This window comes from Solanum lycopersicum, chromosome 3, assembly GCF_036512215.1.
Source record: "Solanum lycopersicum chromosome 3, SLM_r2.1".
Lineage (NCBI taxonomy): Eukaryota > Viridiplantae > Streptophyta > Magnoliopsida > Solanales > Solanaceae > Solanum > Solanum lycopersicum.
Genome location: NC_090802.1, coordinates 50,814,170 through 50,835,862, shown reverse-complemented (window position 1 = coordinate 50,835,862; position 21,693 = coordinate 50,814,170). Strand labels below are relative to the sequence as shown.

Below are 21,693 nucleotides of genomic sequence, written 5' to 3'. Positions count from 1 at the left end.
CCAATGAATGAATGAGGCCAGCCTCAAATGAATCATATAAAGAAATGAATGATACCGAAGGTGTTAGGATAGGATAATCAAGAGGTGAGCTAGATTCAGGTAATGACATTAGGTCATTCCTGATCATTGCACAGCAAACCCGATGAGAGTCTTAAACTACATCCTAGGTATAGCTGGTGTTCGCACTGGCCTATGAATGAATTGAAATGAAATACGAATGAATGAGTGAAGCAGACTCTGTGTTTGCTAAAGAAGGCTCCCTAGTTGAGGTCCCATATGTTGAGCCCTCATTTTGGAAAGTCTTAAAGTTAAGTCTATGATAATAAGGTCTCATGGTATACTAATGAATAATATGAAAGAAAGTATGTGTTATATGTTATATGAATATGTTATGTTTTGTGTGCTATACGATAATTATAATGATGCATGTCACTCTCATGGCATAACTTTCCCAATCTCAATTTGGCAAGTCCACTGACTTGACTTCCAAAAATCATGTTGTTAGGAAAGAGATATTCTTCCTCATGCATGTCCCTGGTGTGTACTTGCATATACTCATACTTAGTACAAGTGTGTACTAATTCCATACGAACATCTACTTTTAGGTGCAGGCACAGGTGGACGCTAGAGCTACAGGTTCGTTGTTGCAGCTATCCGGACATCAGTATTCATCCGGAGTTTGGTAGGTCCTCATGCTTTCGAGGATGCTACTGTTTTACATTCTAGCGTAGTTTTAGAGTTGAGCTAGCGGAGCATGTTCCACTAGCGTTTCTTTCCTGTTTTGGTTCAAACTTTGTATTGGTGCTATTTTGGCCGATATACAATTAATACTTAACGAATTATTTCTTTCAGTTGCTTATCTCTTAAATGTTAGATGGTTGATGATGAACGATTACGAAATGTTAAGAATGTTCAGTAAGTATAATTAAAGAATCAAAAATTTCAAATTTTCCGCTAAAATTAATCTATGTAAAGCAAGAATGACGTAAGCAGGCTTGTCTGCGACCTCTGAGAGGTCAACGACGCCGGTCTCGTCTGGGGTCTAGATTCCGGTCGTGACAGCATCATCTTAATTGAGAACTCAAAATTTGAACTCTATAAACATAGCTGCATGTCAAGACAAACTTCATCATGATATTGTACTCCGATGATTAACTGTTTCATCTTAATTATTTATTATCAAATGGAAAAAACATGTAAATTGGAACAAAATGAGCTCATCTTTTTTCTCAAAATTATTAAATGGATACTCCTCAACATCAACTATATATTGTTTACTTCAGACTTTAACTATAAATCCACAACCATTGTCATTTCTTGTTTTCGTAATGGTTCAATTTTATATTTGAATGTGAAGAAAGAGAAAAGAAACAATATTATAGCTTTTGTTAAGGATTATGGTCCCTACTATGTTTTTCTTCTTTAAAGTACATGGAATACATTAACCACTAGGAACCAAGTACACATGGGTGTACGTAGGGGTGTCCCGAGTTCATGTGAACTTATACTCTTCTTTCAAGATCATATATAGCAGAGTTACAGTTTTAAAAAGATATTTAAATATACTCGCACTCAAAGTAACATCTGATGCGATGACTGTAAATCAATTGTACTTGATTGTAGTGATTGCCCTTTAGCTAAGCACACTAGACATTCTATTTCTCATTCGACTAGTACTTTTAATAAGGTGTTTGAATTGTCGCACCTAGATGTTTGGGGACCATACTATTTAGAAACATTTGATGGGAATAAACATTTTTGGAATATAGTTGATGATTTCTCCCATATCACTTGGATTTTTTGTTGAAGTTTAGGAGTGATGTTATAATAGTATTAAGGCAAAATTTCAAGTTGATCCACTCTCAATTCCAGACTGTTGTTAAAAAAAATTAGATCCGATAATGTTGATGAATTTGTGAATGCTGATATGCAGTTTCTCTTCAAGGAACTTGGTATTTTGCACCAGAGAAGTTATGTACATACCCCTCATCAAAATGTTTCAGCTGAGAGGAAGCATCTAAATTTGCTTGAAGTAGCTCGATTCCTCAGATTTCAATGACATATCCCTTTAGGATTCTGAGGTCATTGAATTCTTACTGCAACTTATGTAATTAATAGATTGCCTTTAGCAGCCCTTGGTGGAAAATCTCCTTATGAGTTGTTCTTTGGAATGAAAGCTATTCTTAGTCATCTCAAGACTTTTGAATGCTTGTGCTATGGCAGCGCCTTTCCTAGAGTCGACAAATTTGCTTCAAGAGCAGTGCCCTCAGTGTTCATGGGTTATTCCACAACCACCAAGGGCTACATATTGTTTGACCTTGCAAGGGAGAAATTTTATGTCAATATGGATGTCATGATGATTAATTTTCCTGGTCTACTGAACCTTTATCATCGAGTGACATTTCTCCAAAGGATGAGCCTTCTATTACATATCATCCTGGCCCTTTGGTACCTGATCCTGTGAGTCTAGTGCAAATTCCTGCAACCTCTCAAGATGTACTTCACCAGTCACCTACCACTCCTTATGTTCCCATATTTATTCCTGATCCTTCGCATCCAAGAAAATCACACAGAGTGATAAAGGCTCCTCTTTGGCATGTTGATTACATTACTAAACAATATGCTACTAATGTTTCCTACCCAATCAAGGTATATATACTGTTTTCATAATCTATTTCTCCTACTCATCAAGTATATCTCAACTCCTTATCTAATATACAGGAACCAATGTCCTATCGGGAGGCTATTCAACGTAGTAGATGGGTTGAAGCCATGAATTTTAATTTACAAAGCTCTTGAGCTTAATCACACTTGGGACCTAGTTCATTTACCCCCAAATAAGGCTGCTATTGTGTGTAGATGAGTTTATAAGGTAAATTTGAAAGCTTTTGGTGAGGTGGAGAGGTTCAAGACCAGGTTGATGGAATAAATCTACAACCAACAGAAGGGTCTTGATTACATAAAACATTCTCTCTCCAGTGGTCAAAATTTTCGCCGTGAGAGTTGTTTAATTTCATCATTGCACAACACAATTGGCATGTTCACTAGTTGGATGTGTATAATTCATTTCTTCAGAGTGATCTCCATGATGAGGTTTATATGCAGCTTCCTCGGGGATTACCAAGTCAGAGGGAGTCTAGCATAGTAGTTTGTAGACTTGTTAAATCCTTATGTGGGTTAAAACAAGCTAGTAGACAATGGAATTTGAAAATGTATAAAGCCTACGAGTCACTCAAAATTGCTTGGATCACTCACTGTTTAAAAAGAAGAAAGGAAGTGATATTATCATCACTTCGGTTTATGTAGATGATATGCTACTATCAGCCTGTAATATTATATTCATTTTTGAGAAAACTAAGGCATCCCTACCTAAAGCCTTCAAGAGCAAGGATTCAAGAACACTGAAGTTTTTCTGGGAATGAAGTTCAATAGATCTTCCAAGGAATCCGTGTGAATCAGAGGAAATATGCTCTTTAAGATCATCACAGAGCAGAGAATTGGATTTGTAAAACCTTCATGGACACGTCTAGAGGTTAATAGAGAGCTGACTATACATGATTTTGATGAATTAATGCAGAGAATAGATGATATGCTGGAAGATCAGATTAAATTCCAAAAAATTATTGGGAAAATGTTGTATTTGACATTAACAAGGTCATATATAGCCTATGTTGTACAAATACTTGTCAGTTCTTAGAACTACCTGAGCAATCACATTGGGGTGTAGCAGTTAAGGTCATGAAATATATCAAGAGAAATATAGTAAGGGATAATTGAGGATTTTATTGAGTAGCCTGTAGGTCTCCAATTCATTAACAGTTTTTTGATTCATTCGGATTAGGCCTCTCGTCCTAATACTAGACAGTCGCTTTCAGGTTTCATAGTTAAACATGGAAGATCATTAATTTCTTGGAAATCAAAAGAAACAAAGGGTAGTATCAAGAAGCTCAGCAGAAGCTGCAGATATACATCAGTATGGCCAAAGCAGTTTCATAGGTAGTATGGTTGAATGGTTTAGTGAAGGAATTGAATGTTGCACTACAAGTTGCAGAAAATTCGGTGTTTCATGAGCGTACTAAACACATCGAGATAGACTGTCATTTCATCACGTAGAATCTACATGAGGAGCTTATCAAGACAGTACCGTAGGTACCAACGATCAATTAGCAGATATATTAACCAAGGGATTGCCACGACCACAACATGAGAACCTAGTAGGCAAGCTGAATATTTTCATATCCTGCCAGCTTTAAAAAGGCATAACATGATAAATTAAGGGGTAAAGTAGTCATTAGCAATGATAGATATTACAATTAGTTAGTATTGTGATGTAACAATACTCGTTCATTCTGTCTTCTTCATTCACTCAATAAAATCTCTCTTTTCTCTTCTATGTTTAAGTTTCTCTAATGAGTAGTGTTAATGGAGTTTGAGTTATAATAAAGTACAGAGTCGTCTATCAAGGATAATTCTCGTTATGAACTAGCTTTTGGGGTTGAGTTGGGCCCAAGTGTCATATATCTATAAATCAATTTTTGTTTGCGATTAAATGAATCTAGAGAAATGAAAAAATATAGCCGGAAAAAGTATAAAATGAATTTGTGGTTACGAACAAAGTAAATAAAAACAACAATCCATTTATTGAATTGACATGTCCAAAAAGATAAAGATACATGAACATGACAGAACTAGTAAGTAAGTAAAGTGAAGTGATGAAGCTGCATTTATATATATGCAAAGCTTACTTATTCTGAACAAGAAATCCATCGATCAGATAATAATTTTTCAATCAACAAGTGTAACCAGTAGGATAATTCTTTCCACAGACGTTGAGAAGGATGTTTAGAGAGATTGGTATATCCAAATGAATTCCCAGAATATCTGCTTTTATGGCTGTGCACAAGCAAACCGCGGCCTCTAGGTCCACCAGTCCCCCAATCAAACTGCAGCATGACGAAGTTGGAGTAGTCCCGATAATTACACCCACCAAATCATTAAGTATATTGGTACATGCCCCAAATTTCAAAATATCAGTTGAACAGTCTGCACTTACAAGAGCAAAGAAGAGGAGATTAAGGGATAAGAAAAGGGTAATAGAGGCCTGATTTTTGGAAGCCATGTCAACAAGCTAAGGTTAGGCCTAATTAATTAAGCAGTTTAATTGATGATTGAATTCATGTGCTAGTAACGATGGCTATTTGTACTAGTTGAATATTGCCTATTGGTAGTGCATGGCTTTTATAATATTTTGGATTTGATTTAATTAATACTTAGTATTGTTAGTAACTTAATTACATGTTTCCTGCACATGCTACATCTATTATAGAAGACTTGCATGTAATTAGTATTTGTATATTTAATTACAAATTCTAGTTATGATCAAAGCCATAACTTCCCACGTTTTCATGTAAAGCTTTAGCTTCCGCTCCTGGACAAGATCCCTTTTGTCCGTCGCATTTCTAAACCTGTGTGCATTCTTACTAACTCGTGAGGGGGCGTTTGATCATGCATTCGGGAGTTTGTAACTTAAAAATTTAAAGTTTAAAATTTAATATTTGTGTTTCAAATCTCAAACTCATTTCAAAGTTTAGAATTATAATTGCGAAATTGTGGTTTTTATTTCTTAAAACAACTTATAATTTTACTCATAAAACAAAAAACAAAAACAATTAAAACTTTTATAAAAGAACTCATGCTCTCTATTGAAAAGGGTGTATAATTGTATAGAAAAATAATTAGTTTTAATATCTAACACATAATTAGTTTTAAAACTTAAAATTTATGCCATCCACCCACGTTTTAATATCAACATATAATCTGCTTGATATCTCGACTGAGAACTCAAAAATTGATAATAACTACATGTCAAGACAAAACTTGATCGATCTAGATACTGCATTCCAATTATTAACTGATTCATCTTAATTTAATATCAAATGGAAAAACATGTAAATTTTAACAAAATGAGCTCTTTTTTTTCTCAAAATTATTAAATGGATACTCATCGATAATTACTTGACACCATAATAATGAATCCACACTCATTGTCATTTCTTATTTTCGTAACGGTTCCATTCTATAATTGAGTATGAGAAAAAGAGAAAAAATTACAAATTATAGGTTTAATCGATATTGTGGGATCTCTACTAATTTGTTTCTTCTTTTAACATGGCATATATCAACCATTAGGAACTAAATACACAAGGGTGTATCTAGGAGGGTTTCCCGAGTTCACATGAACTCATGCTCTTTTTTTGAGATAATAGGTATAGTATTATTTTTTTAAAATATAATACTTAAATATAGATGTATGAATCCACACTCGAACATCTAATGCGATGCTGATTGGATGCACATCTAAGTGAAGTCAGAAATTTAAATCCCCGAAAGTGTGTGGATTGATTAGGAATATGAGGATTCTCCTCGCACAGTATACATAAAGAAAAATGAATATAATGGCATTTTTGAATTATTAAAAAGAATGTAGTAGTAAATTGGGGCATAAAATCATGAATTGTAGAGTCCGAGAAAATATTTAAGTAGAGGAGGAAAAACTCGGAGGTGTAAGACTAATGAGAATTGTACTTTTTAAAAAAAAGAAAATTAACCAGTAGATAGTGTCTAGCAGCCTTTTATTAAACATAAAAAGTATCAATAGGGACAAGTACAAGCAATGTAGGCTAGATTTTACCTTACTAATCCTAATGAAGTACCTAACTTCTGCTACCTAATAAGCATGAAGAATGTTGGAATTATAACCCGCTTTATTCTGTAAAGGAACACGTACTAGCTACTTGTTCTTTATTGTTTGTGAGTTCTAATAAATAATTTCGTAAAATAATAATTAGTTCACAACTTTGTATTATTTATCTCAACTCCAAACAACACAAAAATTATAAACCTAGGTAATCTAAGGAATTATATTCAAATTCTAATTCTTAGGTAAGAAATTACAAACTCTAATTTCTAGATATCGAAGATAAAATCCCCCAACTTTAAGTCTTCTACCGTCTGTCAAGTTTCTTCAATTGTTAGACTAATCCTACACACACACTTGATTGTTATCAAAACTCTTAACTACAATCTTACAATTTTATCCTCACAAACTCGCAAGACTCCTTAAGTAAATCTCAAAACTCTCTCAAACTCTTGATCGTGTTTTGATCTTCTCTCTATGTCAGTGTGCATTTTTCTCCAGCGAAACTATCGCCCTATTTATAGACTTGGACTTTAATCCAAAACCTATTTAAACTAGAAATCCTACTTGTGCTCTGCTTCCTTTTTCTCTTGAAACTAATTAGAAGCTCACGCGTAGGATTCCTACTTCGTGTTGAACTCCTAGTTTAACTCGAATTTATTTTCGATTTTCTTTCTTGACTTCACTATGATTTATTTACTTTTTAAACTCCTTATTTTCGCCCCTTATTTCCTTTATGACCATGCTTCCTACTTCTCTTAGGATTTATACTCATGTTTACACTTTGACTTTATGCGCTCCCTTTCTTTGTAGGACTCATTTATAAAAAGGAATCTTTCTGCACTGGTTGCTTGTCGAAAAAGCAACCCTTCCATTGCTTAATACCTTCTAATTTTCTTAGTTCGGTTTGAAAGGAACATGTCAACACAATCAATTCCATTCTTTTGTTCCTCTATTTGTCAATTATTAAAATATGTCTCGATCTACCAAATTTGCCTTTTTTAATGATGACAAACCATTGTTTCTTGTATTGAATAGATCAATTTGTGTTATGTCAGTTTCATAAAACTCAATCCACAAAGCAAAAACATTAGAGGATCAAGTTAGATCAATAGAGTTATAAATATTACACAAGCATACGCTTCCCCTTTTGACATCATAAAACACTATGAAGGCATACACCACACTAAGAGAAGCACATTCGATACCTATGGCCAATGGCTATCACCTACACAAACACTTAAAAAATCAAGAACTCAGTTAGCTATAGCAAAATGTTTGCACAAACATAGGAGATAGACATGAACCTGGAACTCAAACCCAACATTAGCATTAATCAAAAAACATATACACCGCAAATGTAATCAAATATAAAGATAGAGTCAAGCATTTGTGTTGAGAAAAAAAATAGGAAATTAAAAGGCTAGAGTGGCTAGGTAATACTAAAAGATCAGGAATGACGGGGTAAATAGTCATTTTTCAGCAGCAAAAATATCTTTTGGATTAACAAAATTAGCAGCCTTCTCAATTTCAAAGGTAGCCTTGGTCTATGCAAGCTCAATCTTTTTTTTAATATATCACCTTTAAGGAACTTGTTCAATCAATCGTGTGCCCTCTAGAGAAATAATAGTTGACTCACCTTTAATTTCAATAGAAACAGTAAGAGGAATAAATTTTCCTGAACATCATTTGTAGAGGAACATGTTCTCTCAATCTATTCCCTAAACGTGGTAATATCAGGTGCAACACCAACTATAATCATTTTTTTTATATCAACCTGAATGCAAATTTATATGGTTCCCAATAGAAGAATTAGGTTAGATAGAGTGGTCTCTCATCGATCCCCCCTCACAAGATGCACCCAAGTTGAGCGTAACAACTGAACTTCGTTCATTTGTAGGGTCCCCAAAATATTTCCCCTCGCAAGGTACATCCTCCAAAACTTCCTCAGTAATTTTACACACAGCAATATAGATTCCTCTTAAGAACCAGCACAATCTACTTTCTACACCACAACCTATATTTAATAAGGCACCAAAGTAGAGGTGTCATCCACAAAAGTCATTTCAACCATAGACCATCACACTGAGATATGACTTTTAATAGGTTTTTTAAGAAGATATTTGTTTAGTAGTATTGAGGACATGAATATATCTTTTGGAACAAGTGGGAGGAACATGTACATGTGCATTGATTTTATTTAATTATGAATAATTGTAGTGCAATACCTAGATCTCTGGATAATGCTGAATTATCCTCCAATTTTACTAAATCTCTCTACTGTGACAGATTCAAATACAATGATATAGTGCATGAGTAGCATGACTTTAAAAGTTGTATAGACACATACAACTTAATGTACAAATTCTGCTTCACAGTCCTCGATGTACATCAAAGCAACATCTTCTGCATCATCTTCAATTGAGTTGTCTGAACGTCTTCCCCAAGTAACATATATAGCAATGTCAGATTCTTTTTCTTTGCTCGGGGACAATTTCTTTTCATAGTTTCCACCTTTACTGAGAAACTTTCTGAGGCTTTTTTTGATCACGATTATGTCCTCATAATCCAGATTAGATTCATCACTCTTAGTTTCCTTGAAGGAAAAAATGACATCTTTACTTATTTTACTCATTTTTTTGTTATCAACATTCATCCATAAGTGTTTAGATTTCCTACAAGTTCATCCAAGCTCATGGTTGTCAAATCATTTGCTTCTCTAATTGCAAAGACCTTGATCTCCTATGACTTAGGTAGAGTCCTCAGCACCTTATCAACAAGTTCCTCAGTAGTATATATCTTTTCCAAAACACCAGTTCATTCACTACAGTAGTAAATCCAGTAATCATATCTTGTAGTGATTCACCACTCTCCATCTTAAATGCTTCATATTCAGTGTATAATCTAGAAAGTCTAAATTTTCTTACTTGGGGAGTTGCTTCATGTGCATTGAATAATGTGTCCCAAATTTGTTTTGCTGTAGCACAACCAGAGATGCAATTAAACTCATTTGTTCCAAATGCACATACAAGGATGTACTTAGCTTTATCATTCTTTGTGGGCATTCTAAAATCAATTTCTCCATATTGTGACTTGGGCTTTGGAATGACTTTCCCATCATTATCCTTCATCATAGGAATAAGAGGACCATCAGTAATTCTCAACCATAATTCATAGCCTTGGGCTTGTACAAAATCATCCATTCTCATCTTTCACCCTACGTAGTAATGTCCATTAAAAATATTGGTGGTTTGTTGATGTGTTGACCTTCACCGTGTCCAAGAAGGTGCATAATTCATAATGATCTTATCTTGAGTTATTAGACTCTACAGAGATAACCTGCTTTGATACCAATTATTGGAATTATGACCCCCTTTATTTTGTAAAGGAACACGTAGTAACTACTTGTTCTTTACTGTTTGTGAGTTCTAATAAATAATTTCATAAAATAATAATTAGTTCACAGCTTTGTATTATTTATTTCAATTCCAAACAACACAAATATTACATACCTAGGTAATCTAAGGAATTATAAACTCTAATTCCTAGGTAAGAAATTATAAACTCTAATTCCTAGCTACCCAAGACAAAGACCCCTAAGTTTAAGTCTTCTACCGTCCGTCAAGCTTCTAAAACTTGTTAGACTAATCCTACACACACACACACACACTTGATTGTAATCAAAACTCTTAACTACAATCTTACAATTTTTTCCTCACAAACTCGCAAGACGCCCCAAGTAAATCTCAAAACTCTTTTAAGCTCTTGATCGTGCATTGATCTTCTCTCTATGTAAGTGCGCAATTTTCTCCAACGAACCTATCGTCTTATTTATAGATTTGGACTTGAATCCAAAACCTATTTCAACTAGAAATCCTACTTGTGCTCTTCTTGCTTTTTCCCTTAAAACTTAAAAGCTCACGCACAGGATTCCTACTTCATTTGGAACTCTTAATTCAACTCGAACTTGTCTTCAATTATCTTTCTTGACTTCGCTTTGATTTATTTCCTTCTTGAACTATTTATTTACGCCCCTTATTTCCTTTACAACCTTGCTTCTTACTTCTCTTAGGATTTATATCTATGTTTACACTTTGACTTAATATATGCTCCTTTTTCCTTGTAGGACTTATTTATAAAAAGGAAATTTTTTGCACCAGTTGCTTGTCGAAAAAGAATCCTTCCATTGCTTATTAACTTCTAATTCGTGTGGTTGGCGTTCTCTTCATCCCAGTCGAATTCGGTCTGGAAGGAATATTTCAATGGAATGGTTCCTTTCTTCTATTCTCTATTTGTCAATTATCAAAAAATTTCTTAATCTAACAAAGACAATAAGAATTAGACAGAACTAAGTTTTTTTAGATCATCAAAAAGTTTATAATACACTCCATGATGATATTACAATGAGGATGCTTAAATAGAGTAAAAATATGTCAATCGAGAAGAAAGTTGTGTTACTAGCCTCAAACTTTCTATTACTAAAGCATGAATTAAAAAAGATTGAATGCCCATCAAAAGTAACTTGAAGTATTTTTCTCTTGTCTTTATCTTCAAACATATCCAACAACACTTGATGATTCATACCTTTTTTTTTATATAGATTTATTGGATCTAGTTGAACCTATTGATACAGTCAAATGGTTTGTCTTTGCATGTCGCGATTGGTAGGTGCCTTGGAACAAACTCTTCAGTCATTTACCGTCTCAACTATGTTGCCTTCCATATGTCTTATTTTGCATTTGTTGCTCCACTTCTTTTTTACCTAGGTGATATATCCCCATCTCTAGCCACTATGTCAAAGCAAATGTCCAGTATATTGTCTTCCTCATCTTCATCAATAGAGTCCTCACCCAAATCCACTCCATCTTCATCAAGAGAGTGCTCACCTAAATCAATTGTATTTGACACTAAAGCATTTGACTCATTATTCCTTGCAAGCACACATTTAGGCACAAATACAAAAGCTTCTGGAATTAATTTGCTATTTAAAGCAGGTGGTGAGACTTGGTTTTCTTGTATCAGATCATGGTAATTCCTTGTTAACCTTACTTGCTTTCCAATAGTCTTCAATAAAACATCAAAGTTATTTGAACATAATACATCTCTTGAGGCATTACCGGTATCTTGTCTCTTCTCACTATCATGAAAATTTCTAGTCGGATCTTTTTCACTACAAGGAGAATTATTTTGACTAGTAGGGAAATGCTTCAACTATTAGTTGATTTTTTGTCTGCAACCAGTGTCCAGTTTTTGGTGGAATTCTCGTTTCCCACTTGCAAAACATGCTACCCAGAATTCCCAGCATCTTCAACATCAGATGTATCCATTATTTTTTGTCCTGAATACATTAATTTTTTTCATGATTCAACTCGCGTCGCATCAACCCCAACTTTTGGTGTTCGCCCTGCGTTTTTAGTTGCACTAGACATCAAATTCAGCCCAACTTCTTTTGATTGCATCTCATTAGTAGCAGCATGTTGGTTATTAGAATCACCTTTGTTTTTGGTAATTATTTGAACAACAATATTACTTATATCAATATCCATTGATTCTACACAATTTTGCTTGAAAGTGGAAGTAACCAATTGTCGATCTAAGGAAGTAGTTTTACTATGATCGACATCTACAGTCATTCTTTTTTCATTTAATATTTCTCTCGCATCACTTTGATACTTTTCACTATCGATAGTACCTTTTAAAGCACCTTCAACGGTATTATTAATTTTTTTGTTATTTTGATTTAGTTTTTAAATCAAACCACAACTATCTTCATCATGACCTTGGTGCTTACAATAATTTCAATTCAGTAGATTATCATATACAATATCCTAAAAAACCTCGAATAACTTACTAGATTTTTTATTCACAAACTGCAACCTTATACGACTTGGGAGCTTTTCCATTAGATCAAGTATAACCTTGACCCTAGATGTGTTAGGTCTTGACTTGATTTGAGTAGCTTTATCTATAGATATTGGTTTCCCAACTGTTGATGCTATAGATAATAGAGATTTCTTCGCAAACAAATATGAGATAAGTTTGACTATAAAGAAATTCAAACCACAATTAATATCATTTCCTCCTTAGGTTTATCCAATGGACCATGGAAAAACCCTACATTTGTGTTGCTCTCCATTGTAGAGAAGATAATTATCTAAGTGAGATAAAGCTAGTACATAATCTTCATATAGATTAAACCTGAATAAGCTTTTTTTCTTTTTCTTTTTTAAAAAGCCACACCTTTGACACAATGGTAATGGATGTCCATTTGAGGAAGTTGTTCGGATGTTAAGCACCCTTCACTTCAAACCTGAAGGTTGCGAGTTCGAGTCACCAAGGAAGCAAAAAAGGTGGGATCTCCCAGGCGAGGGTAAAAAAATGAGAATTGTAATTATAAGAATAAAGGAAATAGGAAAAATAATACACTGCAACGCAAAGGGAAGATCATGCCGAGGGACCAAACAATGTAAAAGAAATAAATCATGTCAAGCAATCCGGAAGAAAATGAGATAAGGCAATGACATAAACTCATTTCATGCATGATGGGAATTGTTTAAACTTAATGATGAAATGAATAAAGATTCTACTTCTTCTTACATGTTTTCTTATATCAATTTTTGGCATACTCATCTGTGTTATATTTGTAACATCTCGTAATTCAAAATATCTAAGAATAAGCTAAGAAACTAAAATAATCACTTTTAGAAAGAAAGGGGAAATTTGGAAAAAAAATTTCCTAAGTTAAGAAAGTTTTGGTCATTTTCAAACGACCATAATTTCTAACTCAGGATGAGTTAGGAGTAGTTCTTATCATGGTTGGAGAGATATTTCCACCACCGCCAAGTTTGCGCATTTTAGATATCGTATGAGGGAGATATGTCTATCGAAAGTTTTTGCATTTTAGATATCGTATGAGGGAGATATATCTATCGAACAACAAGAATATTAAAAAAAAAACCTTTATCACATACCTAAGCAACAAAATAAATGAATAGAAAAATAAACAAACATATATATATCGAAAGCTGATTGATGAGTTTACAACATTGTTGTAGAATTTGAGTCGCATTAGGATTATACTAGTTATATTTATTTGGATTATATTCCGTATAGGTTTATAATATGATTACGATTATATTATGACTGGATTACTATTAGAATTATAGTACAATTAGGATTTATGTATTTATAATTGCATTATTATTATTATAGTAGTAATAGGTATTGAAGTAAGACTCTAAGTATAGTTAATTTAGGACTCTACAATTCTCTCCAATATAAGGAGCTTGTAACTCAACATCAATACAATCCTTGATTTCTCTAAACCTAGATGTGCGATTTCTACACTTTAAGACTTACAAAAATTCATGTTTTCTAAAGATTACATCTTAAAGTTTTAAAATCCCACAAAAAAAATCAAGTTCTCTGAAATTCACAACTTAAAATTCTAAAATTCCACAATTATTCAAGATTACTAAATTTTCACAACCTAAAGTTCTAAAATCTTAAAATAAATAAATTCAAGTTCTCTAAAATTCACAACTTAAAGTTCTAAATCCTACAATAATTCAAGATTTCTAACGCTCACAACCTTATAAAGATCTAAAATCCTATAAAAATTGAAGTTCTCTAAAGTTTACAAATTTAATTTCTAAAATCCTACAATAATTCAATATTTAAAAAATTCACAACCTAAAAATCTAAAAACCTATAAAAATTCAAGTTCTCTGAAGTTTACAACATAAACTTCTAAAATCTCACAAAAAATCAAGTTCTTAAAAATTCACAAGTTAAAGTTCTAAAATTCTACAATAATTCAAGATTACTAACATTTCACAACCTAAAGTTCTAAAATCTTACCAAAAAAATTCAAGTTCTCTAAACTTCAAAACTTAAAGTTCTAAAATCCTACAATAATTCAAAATTTCTAACGCTCATAACCTTATAAAGATCTAAAATCCTATAAAAATTCAATTTCTCTATAGTTCACAAATTTAATTTCTAAAATCCTACAATATTTCAAGATTTCTAAAGTTCACAACCTAAAGCTCTAGAAACCTACAAAAATTCAAGTACTTAAAGTTCTATAATCTCACAAAAAATCAAGTTCTCTAAAATTCACAAGTTAAAGTTCTTAAATTCTACAATGATTCAAGATTACTAACATTTCACAGCCTAAAGTTCTAAAATGTTACAAAAGAAATTTCAAATTCTCTGAAGTTCACAACTTAAAGTTCTAAAATCCTACAATAATTCATTAACACTTTTATGTGATAAAGACGATCCTCTTTTCCTAATACTAGAAATTCAATTTTAGAGTTGTTAGTTAAACATGGAAGCTCGTTGATTTCTTGGAAATCAAAAAACAAAGTGTAGTATCAAGAAGCTCAACAGAAGTACCAAGTGTTATATATCATTAAATCAATTTTTGTTTGCGATTAAATGAATCTAGAGAAATGAAAAAGTGAATAGAAACAACAATTCTTTTATTGAATTGACATGTCCAAAAAGGTTAAGATACATGAACATGACAGAACTAGTAAGTAAAGTAAAGTGAAGTGATGAAGCTGCATTTATATATGTATGCAAAGCTTACTTATTCTGAACAAGAGGTCGATCGATCGTTCACAAGCACATAATAATTTTTCAATCAACAAGTGTAACCAGTAGGATATTTTTTTCCACAGACATTGAGAAGGATGTTTAGAGAGAGTGGTATATCCAAATTAATTCCCAGCACATCTGCTTTTAGGGCTGTGCACAAGCAAACCGCGGCGTCTAGGTCCACCAGTCCGTCAATCAAACTGCAGCATGACGAAGTTGGAGTAGTCCCGATAATTACACCCACCAAATCAGTAAGTATATTAGCACATGCCCCAAATTTCAAAATATCAGTTGAACAGTCTGCACTTACAAGAGCAAAGAAGAGGAGATTAAGTGATAAGAAAAGGGTAATAGAGGCCTGATTTTTGGAAGCCATGTCAACAAGCTAAGGTTAGGCGTAATTAATAACGTAGTTTAATTGATGATTGAATTCATGTGCTAGTAACGATGGCTATTTATACTAGTTGAATATTGCCTATTGGTAGTGCATGGCTTTTAAAATATTTAGGATTGATTTAATTAATACTTAGTACCTTAATTACATGTTTCCTGCACATGCTACCTCTATTATAGAATTGCATGTAATCAGTATTGTGGCCATTTTTTTCTAATCAAAAGTCATTATTTGAAAATTATTTTTCTATATATATCACATATCTGTATTTGATTCGCCACTTTGAAAAGTAATCAACGAGTGTATTACATACAGTTGTATATTTGGGTGATAGTAAAATAAATGTCAAAATAACACTATGTCACAACGAGACCCTTCATAATGTGTCTAAAATGAATAGAGCATAGGTAAGAGTCCAAGTGAATTTTAGTGACAACTTAAGGAGATCACCGATGAATTTGACCTATTTTTAATCCATATATATGATAATTACATCCATATAACTATCATTTTTTCCCACAAAAGTCACATAATTATCTTTTTAAACATATGGGGCACAATCAATATACAGTAAAATCTCTCTAAATTAATACTCGATAAATTAATAATCTTTTTAAAATAATATTTTTCTCCGGTCCCAACTCGGATCAGTGAAAAATCATCAATTTCGATAAGATAATAAGATAATATATTTTCAGACAACCCTATATAAATATGTGGTCTCATTAATATCATAAATTAATAATTCTTTAATAGTATTAATATATCGAAAATAATTTAGTGAAATATAATTCTATATTATTATGTTTTTTCTTAAAATTTAAATCTAGTTGAAGTTCATCTCTAACTTTTCTTATTGCATCCAACAGCTCCGGTATTGTCTTTTCGAACTGCACCATAAAATGTGAAGAGTTATGAATGTGATAAGTGTTTCCTTATGCGTAATTGGTTCCAAAGATATAGTATCATCTGCAACTTCATCATCAACATTGATTTTCCCGATGCTATTCACAATTTCTTCTAAGGTCGGGACCTCTAAACATATATCACTTTCACCCGGATAATTCAACATGTTATTGACATCCATTTTATTGTAGTAACCAGGATTATTCGTCAATAACCTCAAGTTCATGAATGATGTTTTCACAAGTAGGTTCATTCAAATTCTTTGAGATTGCATACCCCGAACGAAATGCACAGTGTCGAAAGCAACATGCTATTGTCTGAGATATACTTGTTGTCCAAACATGAATTGCAAAATTGATAGTATCCAAAACATTTATCTTTGATGGATTAGTTTGTCCCACTTTATAGTCTTCTAATATACTACGATAAAATCTGCTCGATAATACATCTTGAAAGCTCTTATTATCCCAACATCACAAGGTTGAAATTAGTAAGATACAATAATTTTTATGTATTCGTTGTAGTTTATGTATATTTTTTTAAAAGTGTGAAATCAATAAATATAATATATAAATTAGTAAGATACAATGATTATGATATATTCTAAACTAACCTTCATTAAGTCTCAAACCGTTCATTAAGTTAATAAATTTTAATTTATCGATTAAATAATATCTCTATAAAATAATAATATTACATGATCCCATCTGTATTAATTTATAGAGGTTTTACTGTATGTAAAAAAAATCAGGAAAACGGAAATAGCCACATTAATTGGACGAAATGAGTAAGTTTTTTTAAATGTGACTTATTCGTTGATTAATGTAGAAAAATAAATTAAATGTCACATAAATTATGAAGAAGGATAATAACTTTAATTTTCTAAAATGTGACTTATCAATTTCGCTTACAACAAAGGGAATCAATAAAAAATAACATCTGAATTGACACGTAAAGGTACTGCATGGTTTGCGGGGTACTTAAAGTGTTAAGGATTTGATTTCATTCATACTTAGTACGTAGTTAGTGCCTTAATTAGCTGATTCCTGCATGTGCTAGATCTATTTAATTGCATGTTAGCTTGCACTGGTATATATTTAATTAGAAATTCCAGCTATCAAAGGAATAAACTTACTTCCCATACTTTCATCAACTACAATACATTTTTGTTTAATTGAAACCATTTCAAATCAAAATGTAAAATGCTTGATCTTAATTGAGAACTCAAAATTTGGACTCAATAAACATAACTATGTCAAGACAAATTTCATCTTGATATTGTACTCCAATGATAAATTATTTCATCCTAATTTATTATCAAATGGAAAAGAACGTGAAACTTGGGAAAAAACAAGCTCATCTTTTTTCTTAAAATTATTAAACGAATACTCATCAACATCAACGACTATAATTACTTGAGACCTTAATTATAAATCCACACCCATTGTCATTATTTATTTTTGTAATGGTTCCATTCTATAGTTGAGTATGAAAAAAGGAAAAAACAATATTATAGCATTTGATCATTGTGGTCTCTACTATTGTTTTCTTCTTTTATGTTTTCATATGGAATATATTAATTACCGCTAGAAACCAAGTACAGAAGGGTGTACCTAGGGGTGTTTCCCCAGTTCTATGTTTGTTAGGAAAGACAAGCACAAAATAAATGTGCACGACAGGGAGATAGCAAAAGAAAATTCAAGTCCAAATTGTCTCTTCTATTTGAACCAAGAGAAGACAATAATGCAAGAATAAAACCGTCAAATTTAATGTGGAAAAACTCTTCGGTGTGAAGAGTAAAAACCACAAAATCAAAACTCCACTAAAATCAACAAGAGTTACAAAGGTATTCTCTAAAATGGACACCAACTAAAGTGCCAAAAAATAAGCAACACAACTACAAGATAACACCGAAAACAAGAGAAATAAAAGAAGTAAAAAAACACCAAATTAAATGAACCCAAGGGTTTGTTTCCTGGAAGAAGATCAACCAACTCCCAGGTATGATTGCTTAGGATTGACTCAATCTCACTATTGACAGCCTCCTTCCAAGAGGTTTTGTCATTAGACAACATTGTTTCCTTGAATGTTTGAGGCTCACTTTCAAGAAAGAATGTTACAAAATCATATCTAACTGAAGTATATGTTCTTTGATGTTTACTGCGTCTTGGACTCTCTTCATTGGTTTCATTATGTTTTGGTTCTTCTCGGGGTTGTTTAGACCCCCCACTAGATGACTCAATTCTAGTTTTATACGGATAGATATGTTCAAAAAATTCAGTATTATCTGATTTCATTACCGTATTATCATGAATATTCGGATGTTCAGACTTATGAACCAAAAATTGATATGCCTTATTATTTGTGGCATATCCAATGAATACGGTATTCACAGCCTTAGGCCCTATTTTCACCCTCTAAGGTATAAATATCTGGACTTTGGCTATACAACCTCACACTTTGAAATATTTCAAGTTGGATTTTGTCTTCGCGTGAGGCATTCTATTGAGTATTCGTTTTGTTGTAAGGATAGCTTCCTCCCCAAAAATTTTGTGGTAACCTGAACTTATAATTAAGACATTCATCATTTCCTTTAAAGTTCGGTTTTTCCTTTCTCAATCCAATTAGATTGAGGAGTGTAAGGAGCAGTAGTTTGATAGATTATTCTATTTTCCAACATATTTCTACAAATGAAGATTCATATTCTCCGCCTCTGTCACTTCTGATCATTTTGATCTTTCTATCCAACTGATTTTCAACTTCAGTTTTATATTGTCTAAGTGCATCTATTGTTTCATCTTTACCATTTAGCAAATAGACATAACAATATCTAGTGCAATAGTCAATAAAAGTTATGAAATACTTTTTTCCACCATGTGATGGTACTGACTTCATGTCACAAATATTAGGGTGAATCAGTTCTAAGGGAATTGAATTCCTTTCGACATACTTATAAGGATGCTTAACATACTTAGATTCAGCGCAAATTTGACATTGTGATTTATTGCACTCAATTTTAGGCATAATATTTGAGTTAATTAGTTTTCTCAAGGTTTTGTTATTATGTCCCAAATGTTCATGTCATAAACATTTAGACTCAAGCAAGTAAGAAGAATCGGAATCTTTATTCATATCAACTGCAATTACATTGAGTTTAAAAAGACTCTTAGTGAGGTAACCTTTTTCTACATACATTTCATACTTACTCACTGAAACTTTATCAGAAATAAATACACATTTGAATTCATTATTAGTCAAAACAGGAATAAAAACAAGTTCTTTTCACCTTTGCAACAACGGAATTTGCCATACATAATTTTTCGTCTGCAAGTGTTGGAGTATCTGATGAAAATAATTCTTTGTTGGCACAAACATGACATGAGGCACCAAAATCTATACATCATTCTCTTGGATTTCCAACTAAGTTACATTATGAAAGCATTGTATAAAGATCATCCATTTCTCATTTGGATTCAGTCAAATTTGCTTACTCCTTCTTGGGAGCCTGACATTCAGTAGCCCTACGACCACTTTTGTCACAATTGAAGCAGCTTCCATTGAATTTCTTCTTAGGAGGATTGCTTTTTGGACAAGATGCTTTCTTTCTTTTCTTTAATTTTGTGGGATCTTCTTCAATAATATTTACTCCAGATATTGTTGAATTATCACGTGACCTCTTTTCTACATCCTTGTTAGCCTCTTCGATTCTCAGTCTTACTATGACATACACTTGAAAAGCATCATTGACAAGAAATCCTACATTAAATATTATGTGAGTATTAAGAATAAACTTAATATTCCAACATAGGCATTAAATAAATTTATAGCATCAGTAAGGAGATCGTGGATTATGACCTGTAGTTTTTGAACTTGGTGACGACAGTGTTATTGTCTATCATCTAATAGTCAAGAAATTTTGCCACAATAAACTTCTTCATTCCGACATCCTCTGTTTTGTACTTCTTTTCTAAAGCATTCCAGAGTTCTTTTGAGGTTTTGACATTACTGTACACATTGTACATATCATCTTGCAGGACACTCAGAATATAATTTTTACACAAAAAATCTGAATATGTCCATGCTTTTGTTACCAAGAATCGTTCTTCAGGCGGAGTTTCATCCAACATAACAAGAACATTCTCATTAATGAACCTCTTTTGACTCAAGGTAGTGAGATGAAAGAACATCTTCTGCTGACACCTCTTGAGGTCGACTTCAGAAATTTTGCAGGTTTCTCAGCTAGTGCTAGGGCAACAGTTGAACGATTTGTGCAACCGATGTTGTTGTTACACTTATTGTTGCAGCACTCACTGTTCCAGCATTTACTTGACTTGAATTAGTCATTTTTGTATCACAAATGACAGAAAATTTTTGTATGTGAAATACTAACAGTAAAGAATAAATTCTTACACAACATGTTTCTGATTTAACGATAAAGCTTTTATATTCTTTTAATCGTTAACCGAATGAATTTTAAAAATTCAAATAAAGTAGAAAACCATAAAGATTTTAATCTCCGAAAACCTCAAATACAAAAACTATTAAATTTCTTACGATTGTTACCTCCTGTATTCAAGTTAGTCAAAAAATACAGAAACAGAAAATCGATGAAATACATTGAATCCGAGTCTACAGAAATCACTTTGTTAGCTTAAGAAATTAATCCCCACACTGTATACGAGGTTGCAGATTAATTTCTCCCAAGATAAAATGGATTAACCTATTAAATAAGTAGTGGTACCTCAAACTTTAATTACTTCAGTGAACGCAAGAACAGTAACAAGAGCACACACAGACTGAGTCGATTGATAATTTTGTCTATGAGAGAAAATGTATGTGGAGAGGATTTTTTTCCCAATATTTTGAAAAACAAAATTAACCTCTTATTTGTAGTCACTTGCAGCAAAGGAACGCGTCCATTCAATGCGAATTTAAATATATTTCGTTACATTAAATTAATTCTGTTGATTAACTAATTAAGTAACATCCTGAATTAATTTATAAGAGAAAACAAATTACAGAAAATAATTTAATTAATGAGGTTGATGAATAAATTTTTTCCAGAAATATTAACAATCAATCACATTCAAAT

At 32.5% G+C, this 21,693-nt stretch overlaps 2 protein-coding genes and 1 pseudogene across 2 annotated transcripts; all 3 read right to left on the bottom strand.

Moving 5' to 3' along the window:
* Nucleotides 1–4,617: 4,617 nt before the first annotated feature.
* On the bottom strand, nt 4,618–5,207 carry LOC101263684 (14 kDa proline-rich protein DC2.15-like). Its single transcript, XM_004235368.3, has one exon. It carries the CDS (start codon nt 5,117–5,119, stop codon nt 4,790–4,792), a length of 330 nt encoding a protein of 109 aa, XP_004235416.2. The 5' UTR covers nt 5,120–5,207; the 3' UTR covers nt 4,618–4,789.
* A 5,828-nt stretch (nt 5,208–11,035) lies between these two features.
* Nucleotides 11,036–12,600, bottom strand: LOC138347641 (uncharacterized; annotated as a pseudogene).
* A 2,562-nt stretch (nt 12,601–15,162) lies between these two features.
* On the bottom strand, nt 15,163–15,747 carry LOC101256568 (14 kDa proline-rich protein DC2.15). The gene has a single exon (XM_004235102.5). It carries the CDS (start codon nt 15,675–15,677, stop codon nt 15,348–15,350), a length of 330 nt encoding a protein of 109 aa, XP_004235150.1. The 5' UTR covers nt 15,678–15,747; the 3' UTR covers nt 15,163–15,347.
* Nucleotides 15,748–21,693: the final 5,946 nt, after the last annotated feature.